This window comes from Oryctolagus cuniculus, chromosome 14, assembly GCF_964237555.1.
Source record: "Oryctolagus cuniculus chromosome 14, mOryCun1.1, whole genome shotgun sequence".
Taxonomy (NCBI): Eukaryota; Metazoa; Chordata; class Mammalia; order Lagomorpha; family Leporidae; genus Oryctolagus; species Oryctolagus cuniculus.
In genome coordinates this window covers 86,638,797-86,659,147 of record NC_091445.1, presented here as the reverse complement: position 1 = coordinate 86,659,147, position 20,351 = coordinate 86,638,797, and the positions used below count along the sequence as shown (strand labels likewise).

General features: G+C 42.7%; 1 protein-coding gene and 1 pseudogene across 2 annotated transcripts in view; one reads left to right on the top strand and one right to left on the bottom strand.

Annotated features, from left to right (window-relative positions):
- The window catches only part of SGTB (small glutamine rich tetratricopeptide repeat co-chaperone beta), a 44,662-nt gene that overhangs the window by 13,273 nt on the left and 11,038 nt on the right, over positions 1-20,351 (top strand). For both annotated transcript variants that reach the window (XM_002714068.5, XM_051853712.2), the window contains exons 5-6: positions 3,549-3,648; positions 17,799-17,903. In XM_002714068.5, the coding sequence (XP_002714114.1) occupies positions 3,549-3,648; positions 17,799-17,903 (205 nt within the window). The remainder of the gene's footprint in view (positions 1-3,548; positions 3,649-17,798; positions 17,904-20,351) is intronic.
- On the bottom strand, positions 13,773-16,275 carry LOC127492868 (nucleophosmin pseudogene; annotated as a pseudogene).

The following is a 20,351-nucleotide window of genomic DNA, read 5'->3' as shown; positions in this document are numbered from 1 at the left end:
TTGACGCTTCTCATTAACATAACATTATAGTATACATATATAGTATTTGTGGTATATATATTATTATATCTATGTATTTGAGGTGATTTTCAGAAAAAGACATATAATGACATTTTAATAATAATAATAGTAATAATAATAACAATAAAATACTACCCCAAGACAAGAAGGTCCAATAGCAGCAAATAAACTTCAATAACCCAGAAAATTAAAGTCATTGGTATGAGAATCTATTTAAGTACCTAGGCTAATGTAGTTAAAGCCTTTCTTTTTTTAAAAAAGGTTTATTTCTTTGAAAGATAGGGAGAGGGAGGGAGGGAGGGAGAGAGAGAGAGAACGAGAATCTTCCATTCAGTGATTTTTCTCGCCAAATGCCCGTAACAGATAGGGTTGGGCCAGGCGAAAGTCAGGAGCCTGGAACTTCATCTGGGCCACTCATGTGGGTGGCAGGAACTGAAGTACTTGGGTCATTATCTGCTTCCTCCCAAGAACATTAGCAGGAAGCTGGATTCGAAGCAGAAGAAGCAAGGCTGTATGCCGGGTACTCCAGTATGGGCTGCAGGCATCTCAAGTGACAGTTAAACCCACCGCACCACAGCATTCACCCCTGGTTAACTTTTTTCTTAATCATAAACATAAAAACAAAAAAACTGGTATCCTCACAGTCCACAGCCTGCTAAGAGGCTTTAAATTTAGATCTTTTTTTAGGGGGAATGGATCTAAAATTTTTTTCCATTAAAAAAAACACAAATCTTGGGGCCAGTGCTGTGGCGTAATGGGCTAAGCCTCTGCCTGTGGTGCCAGTATCCCATATGGGTGCTGGTTCTAGTCCCGGCTGCTCCTCTTCTGATTCAGCTCTCTGCTGTGGCCTGGGAAAGTAGTGGAAGATAGCTCAATTGCTTTAGCTCCTGCGCCTGCGTGGGAGACCCGCAAAAAGCTCTGGCTCCTGGCTTCGGATCAGCCCAGCCCCAGCTGTTGCAGCCATTTGGAGAGTGAACCAGTGGATGGAAGACTTTCTGTCTTTCCCTCTCTCTGTCTGTAATTCTACCTCTCAAAGAAAAAAATAAAATCTTTAAAAAAAAATCTATTGAGATATAATTCACATCATACAGTTTACTCCTTTTAAAAAACATTTATTTGAAAGTCAGAGTTACAGAGAGAGAGGGAGAAACAGAGAGAATCTTTCATTTGCTGATGCACTCCCCAGATGGCGGCAAAAGCCTGGTTGGGCCAGGAGCCAGGACCTTCATTTGGGCCTCCCAGGTGGGTGGCAGGGGCCCAGACACTTGGGCCATCTTCTGCTTTCACCAGGCCATTAGCAGGGAGTTGGATGGGAAATGGAGCAGCCAGGAAACAAACTGGCGCCAATATGGGACGCTGGAGCTGCAGGCAGCGGCTTTACCTGCTATGCCACCATGCTGGCCCCAATTTACTCCTTGCAGCATACAATTCATTGGTTTCTAGTATATTCACAGAATTTTGCAGTCATCACCATCAATTATGAAACGTTTTTATCACTCCCAAAAGAAAATATATAATCATTAACAGTTATTCTTTGTATTCATTTTTGATTCCTAATTTGTAGAACCTTTTGTTTAATTTTAGATCCTTTTATCTACCTGCCTTTCCTTTAATCTTCTTGTTCCTTTAGCCTGCAAATTTATACCCTCTTCTTATTAAGTAGCTAATGATATATTAAGAACAAGGCTGGCCGGTGCCGCGGCTCACTAGGCTAATCCTCCACCTAGCGGCGCCGGCACACCGGGTTCTAGTCCCGGTCAGGTCGCCGGATTCTGTCCCGGTTGCCCCTCTTCCAGGCCAGCTCTCTGCTGTGGCCAGGGAGTGCAGTGGAGGATGGCCCAGGTACTTGAGCGCTGCACCCCATGGGAGACCAGGAGAAGCACCTGGCTCCTGCCATCGGATCAGCACAGTGCGCCGGCCGCAGCGGCCATTGGAGGGTGAACCAACGGCAAAAGGAAGACCTTTCTCTCTGTCTCTCTCTCTCACTGTCCACTCTGCCTGTCAGACAAACAAACAAAAAAACAAAAACAAAACAAAACAAACAAAAAAAAAAACCCAGGCTAATAGGAGAGTCTCTGGAAGGAATCTGGGGCTCTTGAGATGTCAGTGCTCCTTCCTGATCTCCGTTGTTCTGATAGCTAAAATTTTGTACACTAGGTCTTATAAGCACCACAGGATACCCCCTCTCCCCCTCCCCACACATTTAATAGAATACAAAACACAGCCACAGGAAATCCCTTATTCTGGGGGTTCATTATCCTAGCTATATCATTTCCATATGCACGTGCAGGTGCCTGCCTAAAAATCAGTACCTCTCATGTCTGAAATTCTGTCTGCCTACAAATTAATCTCTCCAAAACTCTTCTCTTTTTTCTTAAAGATTTATTTATTTATTTGAAAGTCAGAGTTACAGAGAGAGAAGGAGAGGCAGAGAGAGAGAGAGAGGTCTTCCTTCCACTGGTTCACTCCACAAATGGCCGCAATGGCGGGAGCTGTGCCGGTCTGAAGCCAAGAGCCAGGATTTTCCTCTGGGTCTCCCACACAGGTGCAGGGGCCCAAGAACTTGGGCCATCTTCCACTGCTTTCCCAGGCCATAGCAGAGAGCTGGATCAGAAGTGGAGCAGCTGGGACTCGAACCGGCGTCCATATGGGATGCTGGCACTACAGGCAGCAGCTTTACCTGCTATGCCACGGTGCTGACCCCACAAACCTACTCTTAAAAGCACTCTCTGGGCACTGGTTTGAGTCCAGCTGCTCCGCTTCCGAACCAGCTCCCTGCTAATGTGCCTGGGAAAGCAATGGATGATGGTCCAAGTGCTTGGGCCCAGGCACCGATATGGGAGACCCAGAAGAAGCTCCTGGCCCCTGGTTTCGGTCTAGCCCAGCTCCTGCCTTTGCAGCCATTTGGGGATTGAACGTCCTTCCTCCCTCCCTCCCTCCCTCCCTCCCTCCCTCCCTCTCTCCTTCTCTCCCTCTCTCTCTCTGCTGTGCCCTCTCTCCATAACTCTGCCTTTCAAATAAATAATACATAAATATTAAAAAAAAGTCTGTTCCTGGAAAGAACAGAATGTAAAAATGCTATCTGCTAGTAACACAGTTTTAGCACGATTTGTGTTGCCAGCTCACACACAGCACAGTGCTGAGATTGATTGGGAAGGAGTGGAGAACCAGATCAAGATTGAGATAGTAATTAGGGAGGGTATTGCATCAGGTGTGGGGTAGGACAGTTCTAATAAGAAGTAAGAGATAGAAGTGAGAAGTAACTGTTTTCTCATGAGATGGTCATAATGATTGCGTTTACTTATGTAAGACTGCTATACAGATGATGTTTTAAGATTCTGCCTTTTTAATCATTCAAACACTGAAATCTAATAACACAACTATATTGTATAATATGTAATTTAACTCCAGTGTGACTGAAAAAAGTTATAAAGCTGACTTTCATATTTTTGTATTTTCTGTGATTAAAATTTGTCAGACTATGTTTTCCTGATGACTGCGCTCACTGTGTATATTGACCGTTTTAGGCAACAACCACATGAAAGAAGAGAATTATGCTGCTGCAGTGGACTGTTACACGCAAGCCATAGAACTGGACCCTAATAATGCGGTTTACTATTGCAACAGGTAAACCGGTGCTGCTGTGCCAGGCTGCAGCTGTCACTCATTTGGATTAATAGCTCTGATGGAAAACTGTATTTAGGAAATTTCAGAGGCCGAGAAAAACAGAGAGAAGGAAGTCACAAAATCATAAGCTTACTCGCACCCCCGCAAAGCAATCACTATCATGTTATTATTTAAAAAATAAGCTACCTGTTCGTTAGCTTATTTTTGTTTTGCTCAATTTTAAATTTAGCTTTGTTCAATGATCATATCATAAACATGTTTTTATTTTACTAAAATCCCTCACAAACATTTAGGTGGCTACAAATTAGTCTGTCACCACCTCTTACTCTTTCTTATATTTCCAGCTCCCACAGTTGTGACTGGAAAAGACGTACTCAGTAAGTGTTATTTTTGCATAAGTGGATAGCTGTACCCTAGTTATCTATTGGACATTATCCATACTAGTGGACATTGAGGTTGTTCACTTTCTTTTCAGTATTATGAAGCTGCAATAAACATCTGTGTTTCAATTTTTTATGCCTCATGAGCATATGCCAGGAGCTAGGAACAATCTGAGTCTCCTGTGTTGGTGGCAAGGACTCAGCTATGTTAGTCATCATTGCTGCCCCAACGGGTGCACCTTAGCGGGAAGCTGGGACTGGGAGAGGAGCCAGGACTGAGACCTTGGCATATCCAGTGTGGAATGTGGGTGTTTTACCTGCAAGGTCGAAGGACTGCCCCTAATTCTGAAACTGAGACTAAATAGGATTCTTCTTTTTCATGACAGCCCTTTACATTTTGAAGTTTGCTACCGAGTTGATTTTATTTTTAAATAGTACTTTGAAATGTTATTTATTTGACATATAGATAAAGAGAGATCTCCCATCCACTTGTTCATTCCCCAAATGCTTGCATAGTCAGGAGCCAGGAATTCAATCCAGGTCGCCCATGTTTGAGGTGGTAACTCAACTATTTGACCAATCACCACTGGGACTACACTGGTAGGAAGCTGGAATCTGGATCTGGCACTCTGAAGTAGAATATGGACATTCTAACTGGAATGTTATCCACCAGACTAAATACCCACCTGCATCTGAGTTATTTTCTTTACATTAAATGTTCAGCGTTTCTTGCAGTACACCTCAGGTAGTACAGCTTTAAGCCCTGCACTTTAACTGAAGCTTGTTAAAGTGTAATTCCCACAAGTTCACACAGTGTATCTGGCATTGGTCTGATGAGACCTATAGTCGTATAGCCTATCATTTACTTCTAGATACCATAATTATGTTTCATCTGAAATAATATTTGTTACTTATTTTCTTTATTAAAGCTTCCTTTTTCATGTGTTCTGCGTGCCCTAACATTCAGTCATATATTCATTTGACAGATTCTTATCAAATACCTGCTGTGTACTGGTACAGTCACTAAAGGTAGCTCCTTGGACTCAGTTGCAGGAGCTTTATTTTATTCCTACAGAATTTTATTTTATTACATTTATTCTGTTTATCTCCCTTTAATCTTTTACATAAAAAATCTGTTAAATAATGTATTTGCCGTTGCTCTCAGCTTCATGTCATCCACAGACTTGAGAAGAGTGTCGTATCTTACATTATGTCAATTACAAGTCAACCAGTGGAACTATGGACAGGAGCTAAAAACAGGGGTTCTGGACCCAGACCCTGGATTCTAACTTCTGGATTTACTTAATGTATCTATGCTTCAGTTTCCTATCTGTAAAATGTAGATAATAATAGTATATATCTCATAAGGTTGTTGTGGAGATCAAATAGTTAATACCTGTAAAATGTTGGGAAAGCATCTAGTTAGAGTGTTGGACACAACAAATAGTACTATTATTATTATTATTTATGCAGCCTGCTTTTTTTGTCTTGACCAGAATATGAAGAAAGATAAAAATTTATCAGGTCTAAGTATTTCTGTCTTTAATTTGCCAGTCGGATAGTAATCCTATTAAAATAAAGAATAAAATGATGTTAGTCTCATATGACTTTTTCTGAATTGATCTAGTATAATATTTTTTCTCTAACATCTTTCTCTAACATTTTGAAAATTTTCTAAAGTTGAATTTTACAGTCAATAGTCATATGTCCATACCTGTATTTTGATATTAATTTCTTTTTCATTATTTAAAAAAGAGTAATTCACTCTTCAAATGGCCATAACAGCCAGAGCTGGGCCAGTTTGAAGCCAGGAGCCGGGAATTTCTTCTGGGTCTCCCACGTGGGTGCAGGGGCCTAAGCACTTGGGCCATCTTCCACTGTTTTCCTAGGCCATAGCAGAGAGCTGGATCAAAGTGGAGCATCCCAGCCGGCGCCGTGGCTCAATAGGCTAATCCTCCACCTTGCGGCGCCGGCACACCGGGTTCTAGTCCCGGTTGGGGCGCCGGATTCTGTCCCGGTCGCCCCTCTTCCAGGCCAGCTCTCTGCTATGGCCAGGGAGTGCAGTGGAGGATGGCCCAGGTGCTTGGGCCCTGCACCCCATGGGAGACCAGGAAAAGCACCTGGCTCCTGGCTCCTGCCAGGATCAGCGCGGTGCGCCGGCTGCAGCGGCGGCCATTGGAGGGTGAACCAACGGCAAAGGAAGACCTTTCTCTCTCTGTCTCTCTCTCACTGTCCACTCTGCCTGTCAAAAAAAAAAAATAAATAAATAAAAAAAAATAAAAATAAAAAGTGGAGCATCCGGGACTAGAACCGTGCCCATATGGGATGCGGATGCTGCAGGCAGAGGATTAACCTACTATGCCACAGCACTGGCCCTTTTTATTCCATCTTTTTTAAAGGTTTATTTATGTACTTGTTTGAAAGGCAGAGAGAAAGAGAGAGAGAGAGAGAGAGAGAGAGAGAGAGAGAGAGAGGTCTTCCCATGTGCTGGTTTACTCCTCAAATGCTTACAACAGCTGAGGCTGAGCCAGGATCAAGCCAGGAGCCAGGAACTTCATCTGGGTCTCCCACAAAGGTGGTAGGCATTCAAGTTCTTTACCATTGTCTGTTGCCTCCCAGGGTGCACCATAGTAGAAGCTGGATCAGAAGAGGAGGCAGGACTCGATATGGGACACTGGTATCACAAGTGTTGGCTTAACCAACTGTACCACAATGCTCATCTTATTTTTCATGTATCTCAAAACAAGTTGGAGGGGCTGGTGCTGTGGCATAGCAGGTAAAGCCAGCATCTGCAGTGCCGGCATCCCGTATGGGTGCTGGTTTGAGTCCCGGCTCCTCTACTTCTGATCCAGCTCTCTGCTATGGCCTGGGAAAGCAGTGGAAGATGGCCCAAATCCTTGGGCTCCTGCACCTGCATGGGAGACCCAGAGGAGGCTCCTGGCTCATGGTTTTGCATTGGCGCAGCTACATTGGGGAGTGAACCAATGGATGGAAGACCTCTCTTTCTCTGCCTCTGCCTCTCTCTAACTCTGCCTTTCAAATAAATAAATAAATAAATCTTTAAAAAAAAGTTGTAGTCATCAGTATACGCTCACTCCTAAATATGTAGCATGTGTATTTTTTTAAAAGATTTTTATTTTTATTTATTTGAAAGTCAGAGTTATACAGAGAAAGGAGAGGCAGAGAGAGAGAGAGAGAGAGAAGGAGAAAGAGAGAGAGAGAGGGCGGTCTTCCATCCGTTGATTTACTCCCCAAATGGCTGCAATGGCTGGAGCTGCACCTTTCCAAAGCCAGGAGCCAGGAGCTTCTTCCAGGTCTCCAACACGGGTGCAGGGGCCCAAGGACTTGGGCCATCTTCTACTGCTTTCCCAGGCCATAGCAGAGAGTTGGATTGGAAGAGGAGCAGCCGGGACTCGAACCGGTGCCCATATGGGGATGCCGGCGCTTCAGGCCAGGGCATTAACCCACTGCACCACAGTGCCGGCCCCCTAGCATATGTATTATTAACTAGAGTCCAGTATTTGTTTACTTTAGATTCTTATTATATAGATTTGCATATTACAGAGGGCTCAAATCTTTGCTGTTACTAAGTTTTGACAAATACATTCGCCAGTGTAACTTAAACCCCTCTTAAAATATTAAAAATTACCATCAGATGTCCAGAAATTCCTCATGCCCCCATCAAAGTCAGTTGCCTACAACAGTAACCAGAGACAACCCCTGCTTTTCCCCTCCTACCAGAGATATTTGTCCCTTCTAGAATTTCAAATGAAAGGAATCATATATGCTTTTCTTTCTAAGATTTTTTCTTCAACATAATAGTTTTGAGATTCAACCATGTTGTTGCATATATTATTAGTTCATTCTTTTTCATTGATATGATTTGGACTACTTCTAATGTTTTGCATTTTTTTTAGTTTGTCCAGAATTTATAGTCATTAATTGTGGAAAAGTTAGAAACATAAAGAATTCATCCAGGAGATATTTATGTTTTTCCTTCACACACACACCCACATCCTTTTATTAATCTGTTTTCAACAAACTGGCCCAGAAAAATAGAAAATCCAAACAAGTTGCAGAGAATGAATTCCCCAAGCTGTGGTTTGTTGTTTGCTTTTTATTCTGCATAATCCCATGAATATACATATGCAAGTGAAATCTTAAAATAAATGCAGTTAAGAGTATTACAAAAATATTATGGCCAAATGTAAATGCTATCAGAAAATTCTTATAGATCACAGTAAGCCAACTAATTTTAACTGTGAATATGTGATTCTAAATAATTAATTTTTAATGAGCTTAGAGTTCACAAATAGTCTTATGTCTACTAGTTCTATATTGGAAGAGATTCTTGGCAATACCTATACATACTTTTTATTTAATTTTTCTTAAACAGATTGGTAATTATGCTTTTCTTTTGCAGTTGTATAATATGTTTTTCCCTATGGAGATCAATAATAGAGCATACTACTTAATATTGAATAATTAGAAAAATTTATTTGCATATTTAGTAGAAATACTGGATAAAGCTTTAGGATTATTTGGGGATGTTTTTGGGACTAGTAGCCATAACAATTTCAATAACCAGTAACCTTGCCAGCCAGCTACCCCTTGCCATTTTTCTTAGGCAGCTTGCGTCAAGCATTGGAAGCTCAGAATAGCAGGTCTAAACCTTACAAGATTCATTTTCACAGTTTTCTTTTTTTCAAAGATTTATTTATTTACTTGAAAGGCAGTGTTACAGACAGAGAAGGAGAGACAGACAGACAGATCTTCCATCTGCTGGTTCACTCCCCAAATGGCTACAGTGGCTGGGGCTAGGCCAGGCCAAAGTCGGGAACCTGGAACTCCACCTGGTTCTTCCATGTAGGTTTCAGGGGCCCAAGTACTTGAGCCATCTTCTGCTGCTTTCTCAGGTGCAGTAGCAAGGAGCTGCACTGGACATGGAACAACTGGTCCTCGAACTGGTGCTCATATGGGATGCCAGATTTACTTCTGTGTTTTTTCTTTTACCACTATTTTCTTTCTTACTCTCTTTCTTTCTATCTCTCTCTCTCTCTCTCTCTTTCTCTCCTTTCTTTCTTTCTCTTTCTCTCTCTCTCCTTTCTCTCTCTCTCTCTCTGTCTTCTTTCTTTTGAAGATTTTATTTATTTGAAAGGCAGAATTACAAAGAGAGGGAGAGACAGAGAGAGATCTTCTGTCCGCTGGTTCACTCCCTAAATGGCCACAATAACCAGAGCTGAGCCAATCTGAAGCCAGAAGCCAGGAGCTTCTTCCAGGTCTCCCACATGGGTGCAGGGGCCCAAGGGCTTGGGCCATCTTCTACTGCTTTCCTAGGCCATAGCAGAGAGCTGGATCGGAAGTGGAGCAGCAGGGTCTTGAACTGCTGCCCATATGGGATGCCAGCACTTCAGGCCGGGTCGTTAACCCGCAGCACCACAGGGCCGGCCCCAACAAGCTGGGGCTTTAACCTGTCCTGCCACAGTGCTGGCACCCACAATTTTATTTCAAATCAAACTATTTTTCAGACACTAAACTCACTAAATCAACGAACTAAAGTTATAAATTCATAAAGTTCACTTAATAAAGAGTGACTTTTTGTTGGAAAATGATCAGTTGGCACTTTTTCTAGCAAGAATCTTTCTTTGCTAATATTTATCTTCTATTTTGAGCTTGAAGGATGATGATTTGGGTTCTGCTTAGAAGCAAGGAAAACTAAAGTCCTTCCTTGAAACCTATTATATTTGAGTATTTCTGTTCCCCCACTAATTTCTAGGACTTAAAAGAATGTTTGATGTTTTCATAGGGTTGTCATATGTTCCGCCTTATCTTACACACATACTTGTTTTACTTCTTTAGGTGAAGGGCAGAGATGATGGCTTGTATTTATTTATATCAAAGTAGCACTTAGCACTCTGTCTTACAGGAGTTCAGCCAAGTTTTGTTGGATGAATGGAGATATATAGAAGGAATGTAAGGAATTTTCAGTTATATTAGCCAGTTACATTAACCCTTGTCAAAAATACTTCCAAGTAATTTATAGTATGAAATGAGCAGCATTTTTTATAATGTTTTAATTTACTTGTGTAGGTCTAATGCAAATATATTTAAAGTGTTTTTTTTTTTTTTAAGATTTATTTATTTATTTGAGAGGTAGAGTTACAGGCAGAGGGAGAGACAGAGAGAAAGGTCTTCATCAGCTGGTACATTCTCCAGATGGCTGGAGCTAAGCTGATCGAAAGTCAAGAGTCAGGAGCTTCTTCCACATCTCCCACATGGAGACTTCTACTGCTTTTTTAGGCCATAAGCAGACAGCTGGATCAGAAGAGGAACAGCTGGGACATGAACTGGTGCCCACATGGGATGCCGGCATCACAAGCAGAGGCTTAGCCTACTGTGCCACAGCACAGGAGCAGTTTTCTATGTCTTCTGTTCCTATGCAAACTTGGTTACTTCTTTTGTACAACTTTAGTTCTGAGTATATTACCTTTTTTTTTTTTTTTTTTTTTTTTTTTTTGACAGGCAGAGTGGACAGTGAGAGAGAGAGACAGAGAGAAAGGTCTTCCTTTTGCCATTGGTTCACCCTCCAGTGGCCGCCGCGGCTGGCGCACCGCGCTGATCCGATGGCAGGAGCCAGGTACTTCTCCTGGTCTCCCATGGGGTGCAGGGCCCAAGCACCTGGGCCATCCTCCACTGCACTCCTGGGCCACAGCAGAGAGCTGGCCTGGAAGAGGGGCAACCGGGACAGAATCCGGCGCCCCAACCGGGAGTAGAACCCCGTGTGCCGGCGCCGCAAGGCGGAGGATTAGCCTAGTGAGCCGCGGCGCTGGCCCTGAGTATATTACTTTTACCCATAACAGGACCATGTTGCTGGGATTGGATGGCTATTTGAATGATTTTAGGCAATAAATGAAGTAAAAGATACATGGTAGAGAGACAGCATGAATTGGAGGAATTTGTCTGGAAGACCTATTAGGTTTTAGGGAACTTCAACTGGACATGGAGTTAGAGGACAGGTAGTAGTACTTGGATAAACAGAAAAGAGAGAGAGGGTGGCACTGCAGAACAAAATTTAAAAGGCAAAATCAGGAAACGACAAAGTTTTGTAATGTGGAATCCTGCCAACGGACCTGTAACGTTCTCAACTCTGAGAAAGGTGGAAACAGAGTTGTCTTTGTTTTGCATTTTGTTTGCATGCTTCTCTATGAGGAGCATGCAGCCAGTCAGTTCACTGGGAACTGAACTTGACGTGTTAAGGTTAGAGCTGAATCTCAGTTCTGCCCCTTACTGGGTATGCGAACTTGGATAGTCACTTAACCTTATTAAGTCCTAATTTCCTCACTTGTGAAATAAGGATAGAGGTGGGTATTTGGCACAGGGCTTAAGACCTGACTTGAGACACCTGTATCCTATATTGGAGTGCCTACGTTCAAGTCCAGCCCCAGGAGGCGGAGCTAGTGGCTTAGGTAGTTGAGTGTTTGCCATCCACATTGGATTGAGTTCCAGACTCCTGGTTTCAGTTAGGCCTGTCCCGGCTGAGGTAGGCATTTAGGGGGTGAATCTGTAGATGGAAAGCTTCTCTCTCTCTTGCTCTCAAAGAAATAAATAATTTTTTAAAAGGATAGTTGTGAGGGATGATAATACATACAGAGTCCCTAGCTTAGTCCTAGGCCTTTACTGTTTATTTCTTTCAAAAACAAGATAAGACTTTTTAAGTCGTAGGAATAGGCTTTTGCTATACTTTATACATGCATCATATGGGAATTATGTGGCAGCTGTGATTTTTTTACTGCCTTACTTTCTAGAGAAATAAAACACATATTTATGCTTTTGTTCTGTTAAGGTGAAAAAGCTAAGAAAATCAAGGATGTCTGAAAACACAGTGCCTCTGCCTGGGTTGTTCACTGGAATTCGTTAGTTATGCCCCAATAAGCAGCCAGCAAAGGCAGAGAGCACTGACTGCATTGTTGAGACGTTGACATGTTTGGCTTTGTCTCTCACAAGATTCGGCTGTAGCCTGCCTTTCCTTTCCTTGCCTGGCCTCTGAGGCTCGGACGCCTGTCCTTTTCCTTTTGTGAGTGGTACAAATCTGCCTTCTCCTGAGGTTGCAGTTTGTGATCTAAAGCTGTCAAGACTCAATCATCCTCTCTCCTCCCACCCCCCTGCTTTGAGTCTGGTTCTCCCTTCTTTATTCTGTTTCTTATTGTCAGTATCAAAGCCAGAGATCGGGCCTCTTCCTCTATGCGCCCTTTTTCCATATAACATCTCAAGCAGCTAGTTTGTTCCCTACTCTGTTAGTTCTTAGCTTTTGCTAAACTAGTGCATGAGTAGGGAGTTAAAATGGCCTCCCCTTACTGCTTGCACTCCAGTCATCTGTAAAAGGATCTTTTTACAACATGAAATTCATCATCTGACTCTTCTGTTCACTAGTTCTAAATACTTACATGATCAAATTAAAGCAACTCATCATGATATAAATGAGCTTTATAATCTGGGCTATTTCTTTGTCTTAACTTTATTATCTTTACTTGTTCTACCCCATTCCTCTTCTTTCTACTATCTATGCACATGAGATGTGAATCTTACTGATTTCTTAAAAATATCATGTGGAGTCATCTCTTCCTGCTTTGTATGTGCCCTTGCCTTTGCCTAGAATATTTTTCCATCAAATCTAATTTGTTGCTTGCTAGCCATTTTTCAAAAACTGTTCAAAGTTGCTTCTTTGGGGAAGACTTTCTTAATTTCTCTTCTTCCCCTCTGTGTCCTTGAAGTGATGCTTTCCAGTATGATAACTTCCAGCCACACATGACTGTTGAACTGTTGAGCAAATCACTAAAAGGTAATAAAACTAGAAATGCAGTTCTTCAGTTGTACTGGCACATTTTGAGTACTCATTGTTATATGTGTTTAGGGCTGTGGATCGCATAGCACAGATAAAGGACTTTTCTATCACTGAAAGTTCTGCATAGGGTTAACCACACCCTTCTGCCTTTCCTTTGATGCTTCCATTGTTGCATTATCAGACTGTTTATTTATTTACAAATTTGTTTTCCTGTTAGGTTATGAAATATCTTCTTCAACTCTGTATAGTGGTTTTGAGCTCAGGGCCTTGAATATAATGGATGTTGAAATGAATTATTGAGTTGAACTGATTCAGTGAATTTAATTTTTAAAAAATTCCCAGTTTGTTTATTTATTTATTTGAAAATCTGAGAGAGAGATCAAGATCTGCCTTTCATCTTTTGGTTTGTTCTTCAAGTAAGTACAGCAGCTAGTGCTGTCTTTTTTTTTTTTTTTTTTTTTTTTTTTACTTTATTGAAATACTGAGTTAATTTCACATGTGGTTTTTTTTTTGTCTCCCCACCATTTCCACTTCTGACCACCACTACTACTGTGTTCTATCGTAACATTCCATACATACTTAAAACCAAGCAAAGGGTGGAGTTCCATCTTCAAAAACTAAACAGGCATTTTGGACAACACATTCTTGGTGATGGAACCAGGACAACATTTATCAAACATGGTAGGGAAAGTTCTCACCCTGCATTATCAAAAGGACAGCCAGACATCAGCTGTTACAGAAATGAATTAAGATGGAAAATTTTAACAAACTGTTTAAACTATTTTTTAAAAGATATTTCCTCCATTGTCAGAGATCTTGAATAGCTTTCTGGTCAGACATCTGGAAGAATTCTTTACATAATTGATGAATTTGGCTTCTGCTTTGGGAAGAGAACCACCTTTTTCTTCCTTTTTTTTTTTTTTTTTTTTAAGATTTACTTTATTTTACTTGAAAGACAGAGTTACAGAGAGAGGTGGAGCCAGAGAGGGAGAGAGGTCTTCCATTCCACTGGTTTACTCCCCAATTGATCACAACAGCCAGAGCTGAGCTGATCCAAAGCCAGGAGCCAGGAGCTTCTTCCAGGTCTCCCATGTAGGGGTAGGGGCCCAAGAACTTGGGCCATCTTCTGCTTTAACCTGCTGCTCCCATTTTTTTTCTATACTTGTTTGCATGTTTGCTTTAATGTCTTCTACAGACTGAGGTCCTTCTGGTGGTTTAGGAGATTTTTCCTATTTTTTAAAGGATTCTTGATCTTTTGATCTTGTTGTTGATGGTTTTGAATCTTTTCAGCTTTGATTTGCTTTCTGTGCACTTTTGCCTGGGATATCTCATATATATTTCTTCACTGGAGGTTTTTCTTCAGTTTCTTCCTCATCAGAATCGTCATCATTGTTGTCATCATTATCATCGTCATCTTCAATAATAGCAAGCTTTACTTTTTTGTTGGTACCTTGCTGCCACCTCCAGGGGCAGATCACTTTCCAGATATTCTCAATAACTTCACATCCTCCTCCTCTTCATCTTCTGACTCTGCATGTCCTCCACAGCTACTAAGTACTGTGCACTAATATGCTCAGGCACTGAACTACTTCAGTCTTAAGACCCCAGGTGGTGTTATTTGAAAGCCCCCAAGGGAAACTCTTGGCTATACAGACGTTTTCAAAGTTGCCAGTGTTGCTTTAATTGGACTGCCTTCATATTGGCCTCTGCTTCAGCAATGTGCCATTCAGCCTTTGTGCCAGTGTCTAGACTAGCCTTTCATAAAGATAACTGCTCAGTTTTATCATTGTCCACATTGAAGTGATAATTTTCATTGGCCTTTAGCTTAAAACCCAAAAGATATTTCTGGGGCCTAAGGGTCTCATGTCCATGTCCATCGAATCTTCCAAGGGGCAGTGGGATGAACTTAGGTGGGAGAGAAGGCAGACAGAGATTAGACGCCCACTGCTGCAAAGAACAGCCACACGGGACAGAATCACCCCAGGGTGCCATGTGGCATCTTAAATGTTGCACTGAACACCTGCCCTCCCACCCCACAGCGTCTTCTTGTTGACTAGAACTAAACTCCTATTTCTCCTGCTTGTTCTTCCTACTAAATGTGGCTCATTCTGAGACATTTTACTACGTTTATATTCCCAGGTTCAGCTTCCAGGACTATTTCTATCTTGGATTGGTTTTATTTATTTATTAAAGTTTATCATTTTATTTTATTTTTTTATTTTATTTTATTTTTTGACAGGCAGAGTGGACAGTGAGAGAGAGAGACAGAGAGAAAGGTCTTCCTTTGCTGTTGGTTCACCCTCCAATGGCCGCCGCACTGCGGCCAGCGCACCGCGCTGATCTGATGGCAGGAGCCAGGTGCTTCTCCTGGTCTCCCATGGGGTGCAGGACCCAAGGACTTGGGCCATCCTCCACTGCACTCCTGGGCCACAGCAGAGAGCTGGCCTGGAAGAGGGGCAACCGGGACAGAATCCAGTGCCCTGACCGGGACTAGAACCCGGTGTGCCAGCGCTGCAAGGTGGAGGATTAGCCTATTGAGCCGTGGCACCAGCCCTTATCCATTTATTTTAAAGTCAGAGTTACAGAGAGAAGGAGAGAGAGAGAGAGTAAAAAGATATCTTCCATCCTCTGGTTCACTCTTCAGCTAGGGGCAGGTCTCCCACATGGGTAGCAGGGGCAAAAGCACTTGGACCATCTTCTTCTGCTTTCCTAAACATATTAGCAGGGAGCTGGATAGGAAGTGGAGCAGCTGGGACGTGAACTGGCACTCGTATGGGATGCTGTCATCACAGTTGGCAGTTTTACCTACTATGCAACCGCACTGCCACCCCAGGATTGGTTTTGTATAGCACATTCTGTTCATAGATATCTAACAAAATAATTGATCTGTTATGCACTTTCAGTATTTATGGAGTATAATAATAGACTTGATGTGATATTGAAAGTAGTATTAAATAATCCTAATCTACAGTTTGATTGTCAGAGGTTGTTAGAAGATAAATATAGTTCTAAAATACTTATTTATTTAAAGATTTATTTATTTATTTGAGAGGCAGAGTTACAGACAGAAAAGAGAGAGAGAGGTCTTGCATTGTTTTTTTTTAAAGATTGATTTATTTGAGAGGCAGAGTTACAGCCAGAGAGAGGGAGAGACAGATACCTTCCATCTGCTGGTTAACTCCCCAAATGGCCACAATGGCTGGAACTGGGCCCATCCAAAGCCAGGAGCCTAGAATTCCATTGGATCTGCTACAAGGATGCAGGAACCCAAGCACTTGGGCCATCCTTCACTGCTTTCCCAGGCCACCAGCAGAGAGCTGGATTGGAAGTGGAGCAGCTGGGACTCGAATCAGCACCCATATGGGATGCCGGCATCACAGGCGGAGGCTTAGCCCACAATGCCATAACGTTGGCTCCAAGTTAGAAGACATTTGGGGGCTGGTGCTGTGACATAGCGGGTAAAAGGTGCAGCGTGCTGAGGATCAACGAGGAGCGAAACTCAGAGATAGATGATGTTTTAATCAGTTATATTGCCTTTAATGTGTACTTACTAGAGTGATCACTGACTAATTTCAAGGAAGAGAGCTGATTTGCTGGATGGTTAACAGAAGGGTTTTAGGACAGTTAGACAATAACTGTAGGCAAAGGGGGAATAAATGTAGCAAAGATGAAAGAGGTACTTCTGCAAATGCGGTGGAGAGGGCCAAGAGGCCAGAGTCTGGGATAGCACGGGGCACTTGCAGAGAGCCTTCACCTCCAGGCCCAAGGGCACGGCAGGACGTCAGTCAGTTTCTGGGCTTAGGGAACAACATTTTTCAGTGGGAGAAAGATTAGCCTTTACTTCACCTTGATTCATTGAGAAGTACCAGGTCTCAGGACTCCAGTGTTTAAGGCAAGGGGCTGCAGCCTGGTGTTCTCCAGTGTGGTTGTGAGAAATTGGAGAACTGATCTGCCTGACCCAAGGCTGCTGGCCCTCCACACTGGCTTCTGGAAGTCTGTCTGAGAAATTCTCTCTCTCTTTCCTGGTCCTCTTCTGTGACCGTTCTTCCTACCCAGGAACATTATTGAAAAGAGGTCACAATTATAAGGATTTGATCTAAACAAATGTTCTTTTTCCAGAGTTGGCTTTTGCAGGCTTTTGTTGTGGAACAAGATTATGAGAATTCTGGGAGACTGAAATAAATAAATGTAGGTGCAGTCTGCCTGAGAAGTAAAGTGCCAGAGTATTTCACTTGTGCTTTCACTCTGCCGTGATTATAGCTAACAGGAGAGCACTCTGCAGCCATTCACAGCAGTCACACACTGTGTGCCTCCCTTTAAGGCAGTAAGCAGGTAGATCAGGTTTTTACTTATTTATTTGACAGGTAGAGTTATAGGCAGAGAGACAGAGAGAAAGGTTTTCCTTCTGTTGGTTCACCCCCAAAAGGACCGGCGCTGCGCTGATCCGAAGCCAGGAGCCGGGAGCTTCTTCTAGATCTCCCATGTGGGTGCAGGGCCCAAGCACTTGGGCCATCCTCCACTGCCCTCCCGGGCCATAGCAGAGAGCTGGACTGGAAGAGGAGCAATCGGGACTAGAACCCGGCGCCTATATGGGATGCCGGCGCCGCAGGCAGAGGATTAACCAAGTGAACCACAGCGCCGGCCCCAGGGTAGATCAGTTGTATGACTTGCACATTAGTCTTGTCTGGGTAGGAATGCAAATAGTTCAGCTTGCATATATTTTTTTTTTCTGAACAGAAGTCTCTGAACTCTTTATTCTAATATATAATTTCTGTTTGATTAAATAATTATCTTAGACAGTTTTGCTTAGAAATTTCCTGGGAGTCATCTACAAAGTGAGACAAGGAAAATGTCATTTCTTAGTACCTGGAAATCTAAATTGGTGCCTTGGAAACTGCTTATAAGAAAATTTCTTGTCTTTTTCTTAGGGCTGCTGCTCAAAGCAAATTAAGTCACTACACAGATGCAATAAAGGACTGTGAAAAAGCAATAGCAATTGATTCGAAGTACAGCAAGGCCTACGGGAGAATGGGGTAAGTTCTGGGAGAATGTTGAAAGTAGTACCAAGCAGCTGTTTAGTTTAAATACTTTTAAAGTATGCAATTTTTATTGAAAATTTGTATGTTTAGTAAATTATAGTAACACCACTACCGTGAACACCATTTTTGTTTTTATTGGTCCTACAATCCTTTTTTTTTTTTTTTTTAAGATTTTTTTAAAATTTATTTATTTGATAGGTAGAGCTACAGACAGTGAGAGGGAGAGACAGAGAGGTCCTCCATCCACTGGTTCACTCCCCAGACAGCTGCAACGGCCGGAGCTGCGCCAATCCGAAGCCAGGAGCCAGGAGCTTCCTCTTGGTCTCCCATGCAGGTGCAGGGGCCTAAGGACTTGGGCCATCTTCCACCGCTTTCCCAGGCCACAGCAGAGAGCTGGATAGGAAGAGGGGCAGCTGGGACTAGAATCGGCACCCATATGGGATGTTGATGCCGCAGGTGGAGGATTAACCTACTGCACCATGGTGCCGGCCCCACAATCCTTACACACATTAAATAGACTCATAGGGTTATGTACCACTATGAGCAGTTCAATATAATTATCAATCTCCACACACTAAAAGCTGCCTCTAATTTTAAGTCCAGAAGAAAAACTCAAAAACTTAGTACGATATTTACAAATACAGTGTACAAAAAAGCAAAATATTTGAACAGTTTTGTTAAATGCTTTCTCTCAGACATATTAGAGGCTACAAAGAGAAGAATTGCTGACAGTTTTTAGGTCACAGAAAGGGGAACTTGAGACAAAAAACACTAAAGAACTCTGATTTCCAAAACCTTTCAGTGATCCTGAAGGCATAAGCAACAAGATACACTTCACAAGTTTCAAGTTCTCATTAATTGATGTTTTAATAGTAAACGAAGGTACCATGTTGCATACATTGCTATCTTTGGTATTCTGCAATGTTTTCATTTATGGGAAAACTTGCAAGGAGTTATGTTACACCAAAGCTAAGTAGCAAGTAGAACAGATTAATAAAGCCCTAATAATTTAATTTAAAAAAATGAGTGGCAAAGAGAGACAGAGACAAGGATAGAGAGACAGAAAGTGTTCCTTCCCACTTGTTCAATCCCCAGATGCCTGGGCTGTGCCATGGCTGAAGCTGGGAACTGAGAACCCAGTCTAGGTCTCCCATATGTGTGGCAGCAACCCAGTTAGTTGAACCATCACCACTGTCTCCCAGTGCTGATACACTGTATACACAGGAAATTGGAATCAGGAGCCAGAGCTAGGAATCAAACCCAAGTATTCTGATGTGGGACATGGGTATGGTGTAGGGATGGGGACCCTCAAGTTATGTTCTTAGGATCAAAGCCCCGGCTGGGCTGAGGGCAACCCCCTGGCCAGATGTAACCAGGCTCTTATCTTCCCACTTGTAAGTATACAACCAGGAAGCATAGATAGAGGTGAGTAGAAAAGCTGGATTTATTGAAAGCCAAAGGGGTAGTACCCCCTTGTACTTGAGTGTGGGCAACCTCAAGAGATAGAATTGTTCTCACCTAGACTGGAGGTGTCCTTTTTATAAGATAAGGGGTAGTGCTCTGGCCTGGGTGATGGAATATTCAAAGGAGGGAGGCTTTGGGATGGGGCTGCAGCAGACAAAGTGGTCTCCAAGAAGGTCAGATGCGGTCTGCAGAGTGTCTGGTGCATGATGGGAAGTGAGGCCTAGCCACATGATGAGGAGGGGCTGTACTTCATCCATATTGAGTTCAAAATAGAAGCTGATGGGATTTGGGTAGTACACATGGCTTGGGTGTTGGCTTAGCTCCTTATCCCTCACTGACTCCCTCCCTAGGTCGCATGAGAATGAGGACAGAGCATGCTCTACCATGTGTGTGGGCCTCGTGCAATTCTTTGATGACCCACATATAAGAACAAGGTGGAGGGAGGAGGAATTTCTTCCCTTTCTCTGAACTAGGGCATCTATCTTCCCCGGTCCTTGGACCTCAGCATTCCTGGTCCTTAGCCTTTGGATGTGGACCTGACAAACCATTGACTTCCCGTCTTAGGGTTAGGACTAGAATTACAACTCTTGTCTTCCTAGGCCTTCAGCTTGCCGACTGTAGGTCATGGGACTCCTCATCTTCCATAATTGTGTGAGCCAGTCCCTCATAATAAATCTCTTTATGTCTCTCCCCATGTACTGTTGGTTCTGCTTCACTTGAGTAGCCTGGGTCTTGCAATCACTGTACTGAAACAGCTCTATTCAAAGTCATCGGTTGTCTATATTTTACTAGGCTAGTGTCCCATTCTCTATCCTCATCCTACCTCATCTTTTATATTCGGTGCAGTTAACTTATTCTCAAAATACCCCATCCCCTAGGATTCTCTGACATCATACTTGCCTTATTTGCTGCTACTTCCTTGGGAACTCTCTTGTGTCTCCTTTCTGGTTCTTCCTCTTCTGCTACTTCTAAAAGTGG